General features: G+C 39.1%; 1 protein-coding gene across 29 annotated transcripts in view; it reads left to right on the top strand.

Moving 5' to 3' along the window:
• The window catches only part of ANO4 (anoctamin 4), a 445,360-nt gene that overhangs the window by 232,757 nt on the left and 192,978 nt on the right, over positions 1–19,625 (top strand). For 27 of the 29 annotated variants that reach the window (XR_014804231.1, XM_084957412.1, XM_084957410.1 and 24 more), the window contains 2 exons: positions 8,061–8,197; positions 12,812–12,970. Coding sequence is in view for 26 of the 29 variants with exons in the window: in XM_084957412.1 (XP_084813538.1) it covers positions 8,061–8,197; positions 12,812–12,970 (296 nt within the window). In the remaining 3 variants the exon portion in view is untranslated. Of the gene's footprint in view, positions 1–8,060; positions 8,198–12,811; positions 12,971–19,625 lie in introns of those variants that run through there. The other 2 variants (XM_084957434.1, XM_084957436.1) reach the window with 2 other exon arrangements.

Genomic DNA, 19,625 nt, shown 5'->3' with positions numbered 1-19,625 from the left:
AGAAGTCAGTTGCATTTCTGTATACCAGCAATGAAGCATTAGAAAAGGAATACAAAAATACGATACCTTTTAAAATTGTACCTCACAAAATCAAATACCTCGGAATACACCTAACCAAAGAGGTAAAGGACCTATATGCCGAGAACTATAAAACCTTAATCAAAGAAATCAAAGAAGATGTAAAAAAATGGAAAGATATTCCATGTTCCTGGATTGGAAAAATCAATATTGTGAAAATGGCCATCCTACCCAAAGCAATCTACAGATTCAATGCAATCCCTATCAAATTACCCATGACATTTTTCACAGAACTAGAACAAACAATCCAAACATTTATATGGAACAACAAAAGACCCAGAATCGCCAAAGCAATCCTGAGAAACAAAAACCAAGCAGGAGGCATAACTCTCCCAGACTTCAAGAAATACTACAAAGCCACAGTCATCAAAACAGTGTGGTACTGGTATCAAAACAGACAGACAGACCAATGGAACAGAATAGAGAATCCAGAAATAAACCCTGACACCTATGGTCAATTAATCTTTGACAAGGGAGGCAAGAACATCAAATGGGAAAAGGAAAGTCTATTCAGCAAGCATTGCTGGGAAACCTGGACAGCTGCATGCAAAGCAATGAAACTAGAACACACCCTCACACCATGCACAAAAATAAACTCCAAATGGCTGAAAGACTTAAATATACGACAGGACACCATCAAACTCCTAGAAGAAAACATAGGCAAAACACTCTCTGACATCAACATCATGAATATTTTCTCAGGTCAGTCTCCCAAAGCAATAGAAACTAGAGCAAAAATAAACCCATGGGACCTCATCAAACTGAAAAGCTTTTGCACAGCAAAGGAAACCCAAAAGAAAACAAAAAGACAACTTACAGAATGGGAGAAAATAGTTTCAAATGATGCAACTGACAAGGGCTTAATCTCTAGAATATACAAGCAACTTATACAACTCAACAGCAAAAAAACCAATCAATCAATGGAAAAATGGGCAAAAGACCTGAATAGACATTTCTCCAAGGAAGATATACAGATGGCCAACAAACACATGAAAAAATGCTCAACATCGCTGATTATAAGAGAAATGCAAATCAAAACTACCATGAGATACCACCTCACACCAGTCAGAATGGCCATCATTCATAAATCCACAAATAACAAGTGCTGGAGGGGCTGTGGAGAAAAGGGAACCCTCCTGCACTGCTGGTGGGAATGTAAACTGGTACAGCCACTATGGAGAACAGTTTGGAGATACCTTAGAAATCTATACATAGAACTTCCATATGACCCTGCAATCCCACTCTTGGGCATCTATCCGGACAAAGCTCTACTTAAAAGAGACACATGCACCCGCATGTTCATTGCAGCACTATTCACAATAGCCAGGACATGGAAACAATCCAAATGTCCATCGACAGAGGATTGGATTCGGAAGATGTGGTATATATACACGATGGAATACTACTCAGCCATAAAAAAGGATGACATCATGCCATTTGCAGCAACATGGATGGAACTAGAGAATCTCATACTGAGTGAAATGAGCCAGAAAGACAAAGACAAATACCATATGACATCACTTATAACTGGAATCTAATATCCAGCACAAATGAACATCTCCTCAGAAAAGAAAATCAATCATGGACTTGGGAGAAGAGACTTGTGGTTGCCTGATGGGAGGGGGAGGGAGTGGGAGGGATTGGGAGCTTGGGCTTATCAGTCACAACGTAGAATAGATTTACAAGGAGATCCCGCTGAATAGCATTGAGAACTATGTCTAGATACTCATGTTGCAACAGAAGAAATGGTGGGGGAAAAACTGTAATTGTAATGTATACATGTAAGGATAACCTGACCCCCTTGCTGTACAGTGGGAAAATAAAATTAAAAAAAAAAAAAAAAAAAAAAAAAAAAAAAAAAAAAAAAAAAAAAAGAAAGTAGCTTTTCTGTGCTGACTCTGTTGCTTTCCTCAGTGTTTGTAGCTGATTTTTGGTCTCCCAGGTAATTTGAGTTTCTTGACCCTTGTTCAGTTGTTAAATGCCGAGTCTCTGCTGTTTTGTTCCTGGGTCTGTTTAGGCTGAGTGCCTTTTCTTTTTTCTTTTTTTTTTTTTTTTTTTTTTTTTTTTTTGTATAAGAGAATCATTTGGGTATCTCCCTTGCTTTCCCAAACGTGTGATATCCTTTTACCTGGAGTCAGCTGCCCAGTTCTGCACACACAGCCCTTCCTGAGTCTGAATACAATGCAGGTCTGTACTTGGGTTGCCTGAAACATTTGCATTCTCTCTCCCTCTTTTCATTCTTTCTTTATTTTTTAAAAATTTTTTGTCTGTTTTGGGAGCCTGTGGCATATGGGGGTTCCTAGGCTGGGGTCAAATGAGACTATAGCTGCAGGCCTAGGCTACACACAGCCACAGCAACTCAGGATCTGAGCTGCATCTGCGACATACACCACAGCGCATGCCACTGACAGATCCTTAACCCACTGAGCGAGGCCAGGGATTGAACTCGCATCCTCATGGCTACTAGTTGGGTTCATTAACCACTGAGCCATGACAGGACCTCCCTTCTTGTCATTCTTAATTGACTCAGAATATTTGGCTCTCCTTCTTATTTAATGAGCCTAATCACAGAATTCTACCAGGCAAATAATGATCCAACACATTTTATTTGAGAAAAAGTGTAAAGGAGGTGATGGGATCTATGAACAAGTGACCTTGTTTGGATGGAGAAGATGTTTGTCACGTTTGTACTAGACGAGGGAGAGGTCCGGCTTCCACATTGGACAATGAGCTCTATAGGGGCAGGGACCTTGCCGGCTGTGTCCAGTACATGAGGCCGTGTCCAGTACTTGAGCCCCAGTTCCTGGCCCAGCACAGTGTCTGGCCAGGGTGGGTGCTCAGAAAATACTGGCTGAATAAACAGATTTCTGAAAATTGGTTAACTTCAGAGTTGGGGGTTTGTTTTCTTCTTAAAGAAGAGAATGTGAGTTCTTAAAACTTACGTTGTAGTTAAAGCTGATTCATCAGTAACAATGGTGAAATATTAGTGAAGGGTATGTGTTTCTCTGTCTTCTGTGGAGTGTTTACATGGTCCACAGTCTTCTTACTGACTACATATTCAGCTGAGCATTTTCTGACATTTCCACATTTCTAATCTCTGCTGAGGCTCTTGAGAGGCTGCCAGGTGATAACGGTGTCTTCCTATCACTCATTCTCCAAAAATCAGATCTCCATAACACACTGATTTCCCTTGAGGACCCAGGTGGCATGAGTCTCATAATGACTTCCAGACAGTGATTCTGATGGGCAGCAGTAAGGACAGCAAAGTGCTTCTCTCCCTTTTCCCTAGTGAGTGGGTGTTTCTAGAATCAAATAGTTGGACCTTTACTATAGAGCAGAATTTCTCAGCCTCGGCACTGTTGACATTTAGGGCTGGAGAACTCTATGTTGTAAGGGCTATTCTGTTCATTGTAGGATTTTTAGCAGCATCCCTGGCTTCTTCCCACTAAATACAACTAGCACCACCTCTAGAGATCAAAAGTGCCTGCAAACCATACCAGATGCCTTCAGGGTGACAGTTTGGTTCCAGCTGGGAACTGTAGGTATAGGGCTTTCTTGAAAAGATTAGACCAATACCAGAAGGTGTTACTGGTGGAAGATGACCTGGTTATTTTCTTTCCTTGGCAAAAGCATAGGGGAAGTTCTTATGGATGGATCAATGGATGAGTGTCCAGGAGCTTCTCCTCAGTGAGAGCTAGTCACCAAGACAAGAATCTCAGTATCCTCTTTGGATTCCCCCTTGATTTTACATCCCATCCCAATGTATCCCTCTGAGCAGTCATTCCAACTTGTCAACGTTTCCTCTGCCTTTTTGGATTGATAATGCTGTAGTGCTAACCTAAGAGTCTAAAATCGACAAACCAACATTTCTTGTGGATCTGCTTTGTGTCGGCCACCCTGCTAACATGTGCATTATCTTATGTAATCTCAGCCACCCTTAGAGAAGTTTTCCGTACCTGTCTCACCAGTGGGGAAACAGGAGCATAGATTCACTTAGCTAAGCAGTAGAGTTTGGAATAGGAAGAAGGTCTTCTGATGTTATAAAAATAATATTTTTATCCTACTGGTTAAATAGAACCAATATATCTACTTCAAAAGCCATCACTAGCTCCTTAAAAATCTGATCAGTATCTGGTAGAAACTGTGGAGCCTCCTGGCTTGTAGATAAGAATTGTGTTAGGAGAAACAGCTATGCAAAGTCCCAGAGCCATTAATGGTGGAGAAGAGGGGGCTCTCCCACGTCATTAGGCACTGACCACCTTGAGATCATTCTGTCATTCAACAAATAGGAGTTGAGGGCTTAATCCATGTCCAGACCTCTGTCTACTAGTCAAGACAGACATGGTCCCTGCCCTTACAGAATGTATATGCTAATGGGGTAGGCATCCAGCATACAAGTAAACAAATGAATAAGATAATTACAGACTGTGGAATATACTGTGAAGGAAACGAGCAGAGAGAGGAGATGGAGAGTAATTGGGTGAGGGGCAGCTTCGTTACATAAAGTTGTCAGGGAAGTTATCTTTGACCTTGACATGTCCCATGACATACTGTAGCTCCTTAAAAGTGTGAGTGCTTCTCCTTGAGTACCTGGCCCAGTGGAGATGCTCCTAGACCTTGGTTGTATGAAAAGACCATGATGTTTTTCCTTTGTGGCTTTAGGGCCTAAAGACCTCTGGAAAGTGTATTAGTTACTTTTTGCTCCCATAACAAATTAGCACAGACTTGGTGACTTAAAACAACACCAATTTTTCATCTTACAGTTCTGGAGGTCAGATGTCATCCAGGTGTCAGCAAGACAGTGTTCTTTCTAGAGGCCCTAGAGGGGAATCTGCTCACTTGACTTTTTCTGTCTTCTCCAAGGCCCTGCATCCCTTGATTTGTGACCCTGTCTTCCATTTCCAAAGCCAGCAGCAGTACATCTCTTAATATCTCTCTCTCATCCTGACACTCCCGCCTCTCTTGTAATTACATTCGCCCACCCCTAAGATCCTTGACTTAATTGCATCTGCAAAGTCCCTCTTCCGGAGTTCCGTCATGCCTTACTGGTTAAGAAACCCAACTAGTATCCATGAGGACTGGGGTTCAATCCCTGGCCTTGCTCAGTGGGTTAAGGATCTGGCATTGCCGTGGGCTGTGGTATAAGTCACAGATGCGGCTTGGATCCCGCCTTGCTGTGACTGTGGTATAGCCCAGCAGCTACAGCTCCGCTTGGGCCCCTAACCTGGGAACTACATATGCTGCAGGTATGGCCTAAAAAGACAAAAGAAAGTCCCTTTTCCTTTATAAGATGACATATCCATGCATTACAGGGATTAGATCACCTTTAGGGGCCATGATTCAGCCTATCACAGTAAGCAATAAATGTTCATTTTATTCCTATGCCTGTTTTATTTTACAAATGAAAAACTTGCAGTTAAATGAATTGTGCAAAATCACACACAAATCTGGATACAGATTTAGATCCCGGTCCCCTCATCTAAGTACATTTTCTTTATTCTCTCTGTGTGTGTTCTCTGTATATCTAGAGCTCTCTGTTCTTTATGGCACTCACCACACTTTACATTTCTTTGATTATTTGTTTTGTTATTAGCAAGGGCAGGGAGACAGATCACTTCTCAAAGGTACAGTCCTTACACAGCTGTGTGCCTGATACATAGTGTGCACACCTCTGAAGTTTTTTTAAATGGAAGAATGAATAGGTTTTTATATGCCTGGGAAATAGCATTTAATTTCCTGTGAATTATGCTGGTCAGCAACTTCTAACAGGTTAAAAATCTTGAGCTGTTTTTAAAGCATCAAAGAAAAAAGTGAACTTCAATGTTGGTCAGTAATCAGACTCAGTAAATAAGGGATCCCCAAAGCAAAAATAAACAAACAGGACTTTTTTAAACTTAGAAGTTTTTTCACAGCAAAGGAAACCACAGGCAAAACAAAAAGACAGCCTATGGAATGAGAGAAAATCTGCAAATGATGTAACTGGCAAGGGTTTAATTTCCAAACTATAAGAACAGCTTATGTAGTTCAATATAAAAAACAAACAACCCAGTCAAACAAATGAGCAGAAGACCTAAATAGACATTTGTCCAAAGAATACATCAATGGGAGTTCCCATCGTGGCTCAGTGGTTAACAAATCTGATTGGAAACCATGGGCTTGCTCAGTGGGTTAGGGATCCGGCGTTGCCGTGAGCTGTGGTGTAGGTTGCAGACACAGCTCGGATCCCGCATTGCTGTGGCTCTTGTGTAGGCCAGTGGCTACAACTCCAATTCAACCCCTAGCCTGGGAACCTCCATACGCTCTGGGAGCGGCCCAAGAAATGACAAAAAAAAGACCAAAAAAACCCCAAAATAATACATCAATGGCCAACAGGCACATTAAGAGATGCTCCATGTCACTAATTATTAGAGAAATGCAAATCAAATATACAATGGTGTACCACCTCATACCAGTTAGAATGTCCATCATCCAAAAGTCTGCACATACTAAATGCTGGAGAGGGTGTGGACAAGAGGGAACCCTCCTGCATTGATAGTGGGAATGTGAATTGGTGCAGCTACCATGAACATTATGGAGGTTCCTTAAGAATAAAAAATAGAACTACCACATGATCCATCAATCCCACTATTTTGGACGTATATCTAGAAAAGGCAAAAACCCCAATTCAAAAAGGTTCAGGCACCCCTGTGTTCATTGTAACACTACTTATAACAACCAAGATGTGGAAGCATCTTAATGTCCGTTGACAGATGAATGGATGAGGGAGATGTTGTCTATATGTACAGTGGAATATTGCGCAGCTATAGAAAAGAAATAATGCCATTTGCAGCAAATGAATGGACCTAGACATGATCATACTAAGAGAAGATAGACAGTGAAAGATGAATATCATATGGTATCACTTATATGTGAAATCTAAAAAAGTGATACAAATAAACTGATTTACACAACAGAAATGGACTCACAGACATAGAAAACAAAGGGAAAGCTGGTGGAGGGATAAATTGGAAATGTGGAAATAAAATAGAGATGTATGCAAAAAAAAAAGGAAATTTGGGATTAACAGATATAGATCACTATATATAAAAAAGAGATAACCAACAAGAACCTATTGTATAGCACAGAGAACTATATTCAGTATCTTGTAATAACATATAATGGAAAAGAATCTGAAAAAATATGCATCACTTTGCTGTACCCTGATACACTGTAAATCAACTATATACTTGAATAAAAAAATAAATGAATGAATAAATAAATATACCTGGCATTATATTTTCTCATCCCCTGGTGCTGAACTTTGCTTTCTGGTGTACTATGCTGTGCATTTGAATGTGGTATTCTTGTATCTGGGACTCTATATACAGTACTGTATCTATTGATATATTAGCACCCAGAGTCTTTATGGAGGTCCCTGAGTGGCTCACTTCATGATTCCAATTCATGATTAGAGGAAGAAGAGAGGCAAAAAGCTAACTGCATGCTTTATAACCGCATCTGCTTTTCTCTCTTAGTCCTTAAAGAAGTAGCAAAGAAGGAATAAAATCACAGTTCCTATTGAACTAGGCAAGTGGCACATTTATGGGCTCACTTAGCAAGTTGTGCGGCATTTAAATGAAAACAAAAAATTAGGCCATCTCCCAACACAGAATGAGTTCTTAGAAGTCTTAAAGAGCCTTATGCTAAACAACTATATGAAGGAAAGCTAAACAAACACAAAACCTCCTGTTATCGTGGAAGACAAATTTTATTGTGGAGGTGCTTTGCTTCACATTGTCCTTAATCTTGGCTCATGAAGGCACTGGTTAAACATGTTTTACATCTGACATCTGTTTCTCTTAGGAAGTAATATACCCACCATTCAAGGTGTTATTGAAACAATGAAAACATCTGAAGCCAAAGGGAGATGTCTTTATTTTTAGTATTGCTTTTAAGATCCCAGATTCTTAATTCGACTCGTAATGTATTTACTCTGGTTCTAGTGGCCAAGGATGTCAATATTCTTTTTGATGAATTAGAAGCTGTCAACAGCCCTTGCAAAGATGACGATTCTCTCCTTCACCCTGGAAACCTGACCAGTACTTCAGATGATGCTAGCAGATTGGAAGCAGGGGGAGAGGTAAGAGTATGTGATTTTTTAAAAACCACGATTCTTGACCCAGGCAGGAACCTGTGAAGCATGTTCCAGTGGAGTGATTAAAGTCATCATTCATTGAACTGTGGTTTCCTGAGGAAAAAAGGACCAGGTCTTACATTCCACTGGTATCCTCCGGGCGTCTAGCATGTTTCACGGATCCTAAATCAACCTGCACTTCTTTGAAGGATCATGCACTTCCCTTCTACCTGAAGGCATTTTTTTTTAAATACAAAGAATATTCTTAAAACCACCCATCATTTTAAAATGATCTATATTCTAGGTGTCACTAACTAGTAAAACGTTATCTTTACAAGGATGGTCTTGCCTGTTGAAATCTCCCAACATGTAGAATAGTAGCAGAAAGGGGACCAGACCTCAGTCAATGCTGTGGTCTGAAGCCTCTCTGAGTTTTCATTTGCCTGTGTTATCTGGAAACTCATTGCAATTGTAAATAGACCCATCTGTTAATGTGTTGCTTGGGAGGAGAAAAAGTATTTTGTTAAAGGCATTCGCTGTTGCTCAGCTTGTGTCCCAGTAGAGTTTAATATCTCCTTTGGAAATGCACTAGGTTTAGGTAATAGGAACACAGAATCGGAGTCATTAATTTATTGTATAACCTTTTTTTTTTTCCTTTATGCCTGCACCCATGGTATATGGAAGTTCCTAGGCCAGGGATTCAACTTGCCTCTGCAGTGACCTGTGCTGCTACAGACAGATTCTTAACCCACTGTGCCACAGTGGGAACTCCTATGTGTTTTTTTTTTTTTTAAACTCATTCTATCATCTCTTCACTTAGAAACTTGGATGCCATAATGTGGCATAAAGGAAGAATCATGAAAGGCACCTCAAAATCAGCTAGTTTAATCCCCTTAAATTTATAGATAAGGAAACAGTCTGAAGAAGGCTTGGGCTATGTTAACCCTCCTCTTGAAGCCTTGGTTACAGCCCTGTTTTTGCAGATAGACGCTAGTGTGCTAAATCTACAGGAAAACTCCCTTGCCTGGCAAAGAGCTGTTAAGAATGTTTACTCAAGTAGACTTTGGAGTACCTCTTAAGGTAGAAGTTAAAAATGGTCAATGAGGATTGGTCATTAACTATAAATGTCTTCACCAGGTAGGATACATGTTGTTCCCATTCCACTTAGTTGAGATTTTCCTTTTGAATGAGGTTGCATGCATGACACTTTTATGCAAGAATATGGATTTTAGCAGTGGCCTTGGAGGTCTAGCATGTTTTCCTTCTTCTTACTGCCATATGGAAACTGATATATACTGTGAGCTCAAATTTTTGTGTGTTTACACTGCAGTTGACCCTTGAACAACATGGGTTTGAACTGCATGGGTCCACCTATACATGGATATTTTTCACTATTAGGTACTACAGTACTATGTGATATGTGGTTGCTTGAATCCATGATGTGGAGGAGACACAGATACGGAAAGCCCCCTGTGACTATAAGTTATAAGTGGATTTACTCCTGCATTGTTCACAACTATATACAAAATATCACAAAGAAAAGTATTTTTCTTATTGTGGGCAAAAAATGTGAGAAACACGGAACTAGAGTATTGTTCAGTCCATCAAACTATTCGCAGTCTAATCCCTCTTCCCTACCAGATGAACTAGCTTCCTGAATTTTTGTGTGTTCTTTTGCTCTTTCTCTAAAAATCATGTTTATATATATATATATATATATATACACACACACACATATATATATACACACATACATATACACACATATGTATATATCCTTAGCAACTTTTTTTAAGATATATTTTTTCATTATAACTATATACAATCATCCCTATTTGCAAAGGAGGAAACTGAGGCTGAGAAATGTTGGGTGACTTCCTTCTGTCAGGAAGGCATCTATAAGTGGTAGAGCAGACACTATCCTTGATCTCTATTCAGTCTGTCAGAAGTCTGTCTAATAGAAAAAAGTTGTTTAAAAATGGTCATTAACTTGGGCATCTATCCGGACAAAGCTCTACTTAAAAGAGACACTTGCACCCGCATGTTCATTGCAGCACTATTCACAATAGCCAGGACATGGAAACAATCCAAATGTCCATCGACAGATGATTGGATTCGGAAGATGTGGTATATATACACAATGGAATACTACTCAGCCATAAAAAAGGATGACATAATGCCATTTGCAGCAACATGGATGGAACTAGAGAATCTCCTACTGAGTGAAATGAGCCAGAAAGACAAAGACAAATACCATATGATATCACTTATAACTGGAATCTAATATCCAGCACAAATTAACATCTCCTCAGAAAAGGAAATCATGGACTTGGAGAAGAGACTTGTGGTTGCCTGATGGGAGGGGGAGGGAGTGGGAGGGATCAGGAGCTTGGGCTTATCAGACACAACTTAGAATAGATTTACAAGGAGATCCTGCTGAATAGCATTGAGAACTATGTCTAGATACTCATGTTGCAACAGAAGAAAGGGTGGGGGAAAAACTGTAATTGCAATGTATACATCTAAGGATAACCTGACCCCCTTGCTGTACAGTGGGAAAAAAAAAAAAAAAAAAAAAAAAAGATCAAACCCATTCATGAGAATATCCAAGGTATAGGAAAACAAGTACTGGGTTAACGGAAAAGTTAGCCGTTAAACCATGAAGTGAATATAACAAATCTAAGTACTGATTTCCTAATCTGTAAATTCAAGGAGTATACTAGATTACCTGTAATGTCCTTTAAAATCTGTCACCTTTTTAAATAGTGGCTGTTCCATTTAGATCCACTGGCATTATGCAAATCATTTCTAAGATGTCTCATATTAATGTATATAAAAGGGAGAATATTAAAGTTCTTCTAAAAATTAAAAAAAAATAAAAAATAAAAATGGTCATTAATGAAAGAATTAACATTGTCCAGCTTTTATGCATTGAATTTTTAAAATATATATAGTGATTTTTATTTTTTTCCATTATAGCTTGTTTACAGTGTTCTTTCAATTTTCTACTGTACAGCATTGTGACCCAGTTACACATACGTGTATACATTCTTTTTTCTCGCATTATCAGGCTCCATCATAGTGACTAGACATAGTTCCCAATGCTACACAGCAGGATCTCATTGCTAATTCATTCCAAAGGCAATAGTCTGCCTCTATTAACCCCAAGCTCCCAATCCATCCCACTCCCTCCCCCTCCCCCATGGCAACCACAAGTCTATTCTCCAAGTCCAGGATTTTCTTTTCTGTGGAAAGGTTTATTTGTGCCATATATTAGATTCCAGATATAAGTGATACCATATGGTAGTTGTCTTTTCTCTTTCTGACTTCACTCAGTATGAGTCTCTAGTTCCATCCATGTTGCTGCAAATGCATTATTCTGTTCTTTTTTATGGCTGAGTAGTATTCCATTGTGTATATTTACACCACATCTTCCAAATCCAATCATCTGTCGATGGGCATCTGGGTTGTTTCCATGTCTTGGCTATTGCGAATAGTGCTGCAATGAACATGCGGGTGCATGTGTCTTTTTCAAGGAAAGATTTGTCCAGATATATGCCCGAGAGTGGGGTTGCTGGGTCATATGGTAGTTCTACATATAGTTTTTTAAGGTACCTCCATACTGTTCTCCATAGTGGCTGTACCAGCTTACATTCCCACCAATAGTACAGAAGGGTTTTCTTTTCTCCACACCCTCTCCAGCATTTGTTATTTGTGGACTTATTAATGTTGGCCATTCTGACTGGAGTGAGGTGGTATCTCATGGTAGTTTTGATTTGCATTTCTTTAATAATCAGTAATGTTGAGCATTTTTTCATGTGCTTGCTTAGCAACCTTTTTTAGATTGGTTTTACTTCGTGTTTTATAAACAATAGTATCAAACAATGTAAAGTCTCCTGCAATTGTGTTCTTGTTTTTGTCAACACAGTTTATAAGATTTTTTGCTTACTATTAGATGCATCAATAGTTCATTTTATTTTATTATTTATTTATTTATTTTTGGCCATACCCGCAGCATGTGGACATTCCCAGGCCAGTGATCAAACCCATGCCTCACTAGCAACTTGAGCCACTACAGTGACAATACCAGAGCCATAAGCTACTGTTCTACAAGGGAATTCCTAATAGTTCATTTTCATTACTGTATAATACTCCACTGTATGACAGTTCTATATTTTTCTGATTGCCTTTCATTGATTTGCATTGATTCCCATTTTTAATTTTTCTATGCTTAAGAGTAATGCTGCTATGAATATTCATATACACATCTCCTGGTTGTTTTGTCAGGAATTTCTTTAGTTACACAGATAATTCAATTTTACATGCTGATGCTGGTGTGTTTGTCATATCAGTTTTCACTTTCACCTGTAGAAGGTGAGAATTCTCAGTTGCTCCACACCCTTGCCAACATTTGGTATTGTTAGGTGTCCTAAGTTTTTCCCATTAGACTTAATACTCTTTCCAATTTTTATTTTGTTTCCTGTTATTTACATTTTTCATTAATAAGAGTGTAATTTTGATAAAACACAAGGAAAATTTATTTAGTTTTAATTGTTTTTCAGTATTACTCCAGACTCAATTTTGAGTGTCTTAAGCTGGTCCCTTTCTCTTTGTATGCAGACAATACCAGAAAAAAACAAATCAAATGGACTTTACTTCAGAGACGGAAAGTGTCGAATTGACTACATTCTTGTGTACAGAAAATCCAACCCCCAGACAGAAAAGAGAGAGGTGTTTGAAAGAAACATTAGAGCAGAAGGATTACAAATGGAGAAAGAGGTAAGTAGTTTGCTTGAACGATAAAAAAGATAAATACGCATCTATTCATATCGAGGCAATTAAAAAATAAGCTGCAAATCAATATGCTAACTGAACGTTTCATTTGGTGAGAGTTTGCCAATCTGCAGTGTGTGGGGAATATTTCAGCAGTTAGATTTTCTCAGCACAGTTTGCCTTTGAGAGCATTTTAATGCCAAAAGATTCTGTCAGAATCAAAATACCTCAATTAAATGGATTGTTTCAAAGTGTTATCATTTACTGACTTCCTACATCTGCTGCTTCTCTGTCTGTGAATGAAGGCTTCTATTTGCATGGATTAGAGAAAACTTTGGGTAAGAGGCCATCGCCCCGCTCAGGAGGTCCTTTCTTCGTTTTGGGAAATATAATGGGCTTGGATATCCTCGCACACCAGAAACTGGCTGGCTGGCTGACTTGGCCCCAAACAGCTGGAACTTAACAAAGTGACTGCAGTTTTCAGAGACTTTCAGGTTGTTTTTTATCAGGTTTCCCAGCTCAAGGGTTACCTTCTCAGTGCTTTGACTCTTTCCTCCTCCTTTGCATGGGGAGTTTTGCGGAAGGTACAAGAGGCCCAGTCAGGCCTGATAACATTCCACAGGGGGATTGTTGTGTACCCAGAAATGTCCTGCACATGTGTAAAACTTGGCCCTGTCAGCTGGATTATGTAACAGATTTTCCCTAAACATTGTGCATGGCTTCTGGTGCTTTTCATAGTTAAGAAGCGCATGTTGGCAATTAAAAATGTTTGCGTCTGATTCTGCTCTTTGAGGATGAAAGGTAGATCTCGGAAGTTTGACATCCAGATTTTTCTTTGTCTGGTGAAGGTTGTACGCTTATCTTGGGACACTTCAGATAAGTAGGGTTTTTCCAGGTCTGTTAGATTAGCCTCACCTCTGGAGCATTTATAAAACAGAAGCAATATTTTTCTGGAATGTCTCCGAAAAGAGAATTAGAAAAACAGTGAGATGAGTATGGCCTTAAGGGAGGAGGTTCTCATTCTCAGGAAAGTGGAAGCAGATTGCTTGAAAGACTGTTTCAGTTGGAGTTTCCCCCAGAGCAACAAACAGAATTAAATATGTTGTTTTTTCCACTTTTGTGGGGTTCCTGAAAAATCTTTCCTATACCCATTGCAAATACCTGTGATAAATCTTGTTCTTTATGTTTCTATGGAGACAGTTCTGTATCCTTCTCTTAACATTAATAGTGCCTTACTATTTTACCCTTAAACATTTCTTCATCTTTTATTCTGTTTCAGAAGTTTTACGTAAAGAAAGAAAAGATCTGAATTTGCCGCATGATCTGAAAGAACAGGTCCTTCCTCTGATCTATTCTGATTCTGTCAAAGTTTTTATTCCCATCAGATTTAAGTAGCTTTGTTCAATTAACGACAAATTTATATTTTAAGCTTCATAACTATTCTCTTCTCCATTCCTGAGGCTTCTTTTGTATAAATCTTTTCAGTGTCATTTTATGACTTATGAGTTAAAACTCAAAAGGCCTAATACTTTTCCAAATTATTACATTACTAAAGAGATGACAAATCTCCTTATGTCTGCTAAAAAATCATCTGTTTTATAGTATTTAGCTGCCAGAATTCGAGCCTTTTAGTATGCAGTTGTGCTGTGTAGTAAGAGTGGACCATAGTATGTTAGATGAACAGCTCAAATGATTTTAGTGGTATATAAGATAATTTTGTTTGGTTTTAATTTAAAGTTTTCCTAATACCTAGGTATTTATTTTAATGCATACTGGGAAAACAGCAATTGGGAAAAAGGCAATACCACCATATGGCAAAATTTCATAAAAACTTATCTAACCATCTCTTTCTCCCTCCCAAGTTCTTCTCTTGGTGGCAGCTTCCCTAAGGTCCTCTATCCACTACCAACAGCTTGGTTTTCCTCTTTCTGGAATCTTCTTCCTAAGCAGCTTTTCTCTGCAGCCCAGTTTCTTGGCAGAAGCACACAATTTGATGCTAACTCCATCTCCAAATTCTGCTTTGTGTTCCCCCCCTTCCCAGCCTCAGCCAACTCAGCAAGAGGGGGGATCTCTGTAGGTTCTCTCTTGCTTGGAGGCAGCAGGAAATTATAGCTCAATTAGCTTTTCCTGTCACAAATAATTAAAATAAAATGTCCCTCATATGAATAATAAATCTATCTCTGCTGCACTATCAGGTTTAAAAACCATTTATTTAAATCAAGTGTTTTCATAAATAGCCACCATGGAAAGACAGCAATTTTAATAGTTATTGCAGCTTCCAGGAAGTACTTCAACCTTTTATACATAAAATAAAGAACTTTGTTCAAGGTGGAAAAGAAAAGGGCTTTGCTGTGAGTCCATACACACCTGAAATAATGAGCACTAACTACATGTTGTGAATTATTAGTATCTTCTTCATTAGCTTGTATCATAGTATCCAACAGTTATGGAAAATGTGTTTCATAGACTCAGAAGCTTTTGTTTCCAAATAGGTAAAGACAGGGTCCATAATTGAACAGTTTAGGAGAGAGGAAATGCTTACCTCTTTTAACATTAAGAATCAAGAAACACAACTAGGAGTCTCTTCCATTCATGATAAAAGTGAGGACATAGTCAAATCTCATCTTTCCTAAAAATGAATTAGCCAGCAGGTAAGTGCTTGCTTTGGCACCCTGGGTCTTTGATATTCTATAACTCATCTTTCACATTAGCCCAGAGAAAGCAATTCACAGAAAGGTTTCCAAGTACAGTATTGAGTCCACATGATTTCTTCTTAAAGAGATTCCCTTCTTTAAAATTCCCTTCGAATTTACAAATTCACATTTCATATTCTAGCTTTATTTCGTCTTGAATTTTATGTTCATCATTGACCCTTTGGTACCTATCTTGAAATCATGATCATCCAGAAGAAGTTTATCTTTTCCTTCAGACACAGGGTCAAACCATGGATGACATTAATGACTTCCAATTATTTGGAAGGTATGAGGACCAGTAGATTAATGGAGCACGCTTTCTCTTTAGAATCATGCAGAACTTGGGGGAAAACCCCTATCATCTGTTGCTAACAAAATAACTTTAATTATGTAAATCATACTATCTTGATGATAGTTAATTCATTCAGCAAATATTTATTGCACCCTCATTGTCTGCCAGGCACTTCCTTAAGCACTAAGAATTCAGCAGTGAATGAAACAGACAAAAATCTTCGCCCTGTTAGAACTTGAGAACACAATAAATAAGTAAATCTATGCAGAATAACAATAAATGCTAAGGAGAAGAAAGTAAAGCAGGAAGTGTTGTGGGGCGCAGGCAATTTTATAAAAGTTGGTAAAGGCAGGTCTCTCTGCTAGGGAACAAGCATAGCATGTACAAAGGCCCCGAGGCAGGTGCACACCTAGTGTGTTTATGGAACAGTGAAGAGGCCAGCATGACAGGAGTTGACTGAGCAGGGCAGAGAATAGTGAAAAATTATATTAGAGAGGCAGCAGAAACCAGACGACATCAGGTCTTAGTGGTCACTGGAGAACGTTAACTTTTCTCTCAGTGACGTGGGAAATCATTTAAGCCAAGGCATGGTGAGACCTGCTTTCTGTTTTATTGGCGTCACTCTGGTTTCCTGGTGATTTTAGACCATGGGACTTGGGGAGGTGGCAAGGGCAGAATCAGAGAGGTCAGTTAGGAGATTCGTTGTAAGAATCCAGGAAACAAGTGATGGTGGCTTGGCCAAGTGCACCACAGAGGAGACGGTGAGCAGAATAGTGAGTAGAGCTTATGGGAATCACAGACAGATTGGGTGAGCAATGAGAGAGAGGAATCACAGGCTAGTCCTCCGTCACACACGGTTCACACAAGAGTTGGGAGAAAGGGATTTCCATTTACAGGGATGCAGAGGGGTGTAGGTCCTTGTTAAGTTTGAGGTATCCCAGTGGTAATGTTCAGTAGGAGGGAAGAGTCTGGAAGACGGGGAGAGATCAGGGCTGAAAATAAATATTTGGATGGCAGGAGTCCACAGAAAGGAGCTAGAAGGAGATGCAGAGGGTGTGGGGCCTGGAGGAGATGGTTTTGGGAGAGAAGGCGTTGTTGTGTCTAATGTTGCTGAGGGGGTGAGTAAAATCAAGACTAAAAGTTAGTCATTTAATTTAGCAGTGCAGAGGGCTTTGGTGAGCTGAGCAAGAGAAATTTCCACAGAGAGGTGGAAGTGAAAGCATGATTAAGTGTGTTCAAGAAAGAACAGGAGCAGTTCCCTGGTTGCCTAGTGGTTAAAGGACTCGGCATTGTCACTGCTGTGGCTTGGGGTTGCTGCTGTGGCTTGGGTTTGATTCCTGGCCTGGGAACTTCTGCCTGCCTTGGAGGTGGCCAAGGAAGGAAGGAAGGGGAAGGAAGGAAAGAAAAAGAAAGAACAGGAGGAGAAAATTTGGAGACAGCAGATATAAATAGCTCTTTCAAGGAGGTTCACTGTAAAGGAAAAGAGATGGGATGATAACTGGAGTAAGAGGTTGGGTTGAGAAAGAGTTCTCTTTATGTAAGATGGGAGAAATAACTGCATGATTTCACACTAATAGAAATCATTTGAGAGAGAAAATTGATGTGGGAAGAGTGAAGGAAGAATTTATGGAACAGTGTGCAGTTCCAAACAGCACAAATTCCTCCCATTGAGTAGACCTACCTGTTTGCATCTCTGTTCACAAACTCAGCCTTGACCCTTGTGCTAAGGCTGCTCTGACTATGCTTCTACCTAAGGCCAATCCTTTGCTTTGGGCATAACACCCCATCTTCTCAGTCCTACTCAAGGACATTACCCCCTCCAAAGAGAAAATACAGCAAGTTTTAAAAACAGAAATTCACAAAATAATGCACTCGGTCCAAGTAGCTTGTTTCTGTTTTCACTTGTTTCTCAGAAGGATTAGAAATTCTAACGGTAAACACATATATAGTATTCAAGGAAAAAAATGCATTTTTCTTTCAGATGAGGACAAATTAGTATGATTAAAATTTTCACTCTTGCCTTTATTAATCACTTACTATTATCATCCTGGTTTTATAGATGAGATAATTGAGGCAAAGTAGTAACTTGTGACGGGTGACAAGGCCAGTAAGAGATAAAGCCCAGGTTAAAAGCTGAACCTCTTACTCTTTTTTAAAAAATTTTTTGATTAAAGTATAGTTGATTTATAATGTTGTGCCAATTTCTGTATAGCAAAGTGACTCAGGCATACATTGTATATACACATTCTTTTTTAAAATATTATTTTCCATCATGGTCTATCCCAGGAAATTGGATATAGTTCCCTGTGCTATGCAGCAGGACCTCATTGATAATTCATTCCAAATATAATAGTTTGCATCTGTTAACCTCAAACTTCCTATCCATCCCGCTCCCTCTCCCCACCTGCTTGGCAATCACAAGCCTGTTCTCCACAACTATGAATCTGTTTCTGTTTTGTAAATAGGATCATTTGTGCCATATTTTAGATTCCACATATTAGAGATCTCATATGATATCTGTCTTTCTCTGTCTGACCTACTTCACTTAGTTTGATAGTTTCTAGGTCCACCCATGTTGCTGCAAATGGCTTTACTTAGTTCTTTTTTGTGGCTGAGTAATATATATATCACATTTTCTCTATCCATTCCTCTGTTGGTGGACATTTCGGTTGTTTCCGTGTCTTGGCTATAATAGATACTGCTGTGCTGAACATTGGGGTGCATGTATCTTTTCAAATTATGGCTTTCTCCAGATACATGCCCAGGAGTGGGATTGCTGAATCATATCGTATTTCTATTTTTAAGTTTTAAGAAAACTCCAACTGTTCTCTATAGTGATTGCACTAATTTACATTCCCACCAACAGTGTAGGAGGGTTGCCTTTTCTCCACACCTTCTCCAGCATTTTTTTTTTTATTTTCCCACTGTACAGCAAGGGGGTCAGGTTATCCTTACATGTATACATTACAATTACAGTTTTTCCCCCACCCTTTCTTCTGTTGCAACATGAGTATCTAGACATAGTTCTCAATGCTATTCAGCAGGATCTCCTTGTAAATCTATTCTAAGTTGTGTCTGATTCCGGCATTTGTTATTTGTAGACTTATTAATGATAGCCGTACTGATCAGTGTGAAGTAGTACGTCATTATAATTTTGATTTGCATTTCTCTAGTAATTGGTGAGGTTGAACATCTTTTCATGTGCCCATTGGCCATCTGTGTGTCTTCTTTGGAGAAATGTCTACTTAGGTCTTCTGCCCATTTTTCAGTTGGGTTGTTTTGTTGTTGTTGAGTTGTATTTTTTTGTTGTTGTTGTTAAGTCCCATTTATTTTTTTTTTTTATTTCTGTTGCCGTGGGAGACTGACCTTAGAAAACATCTGTAGGCTGATGTCAAAGAATGTTTTGCCTGTGTTCTCTTCTAGGAGTTTTATGGTGTCATGTCTTATGTTTAAGTCTTTACACCATTTTGAGTTTATTTTTGTGCATGGTGTGAGGGTGTGTTCTAGTTTCATTGAAACTATTTACCTTTTTTTAAAAATCTTTTTCTATATGTTAGGCACTTTCTTACTTTATTTATTTAGTCTTTTTAGGGCCACACCTATTCCACCTATGGCTAGGGGTGGAATCAGAGCTATAGCCACTGGCCTGTACCACAGCCACAGCAATATCTGAGCC

This window comes from Sus scrofa, chromosome 5 (genome assembly GCF_054392235.1).
Source record: "Sus scrofa isolate SSC_HxYL_T2T_F1_AM1 chromosome 5, Sscrofa_HxYL_maternal_Yorkshire_Landrace_v2.0, whole genome shotgun sequence".
Taxonomy (NCBI): domain Eukaryota; kingdom Metazoa; phylum Chordata; class Mammalia; order Artiodactyla; family Suidae; genus Sus; species Sus scrofa.
This window is presented reverse-complemented; position numbering and strand designations above follow the sequence as displayed.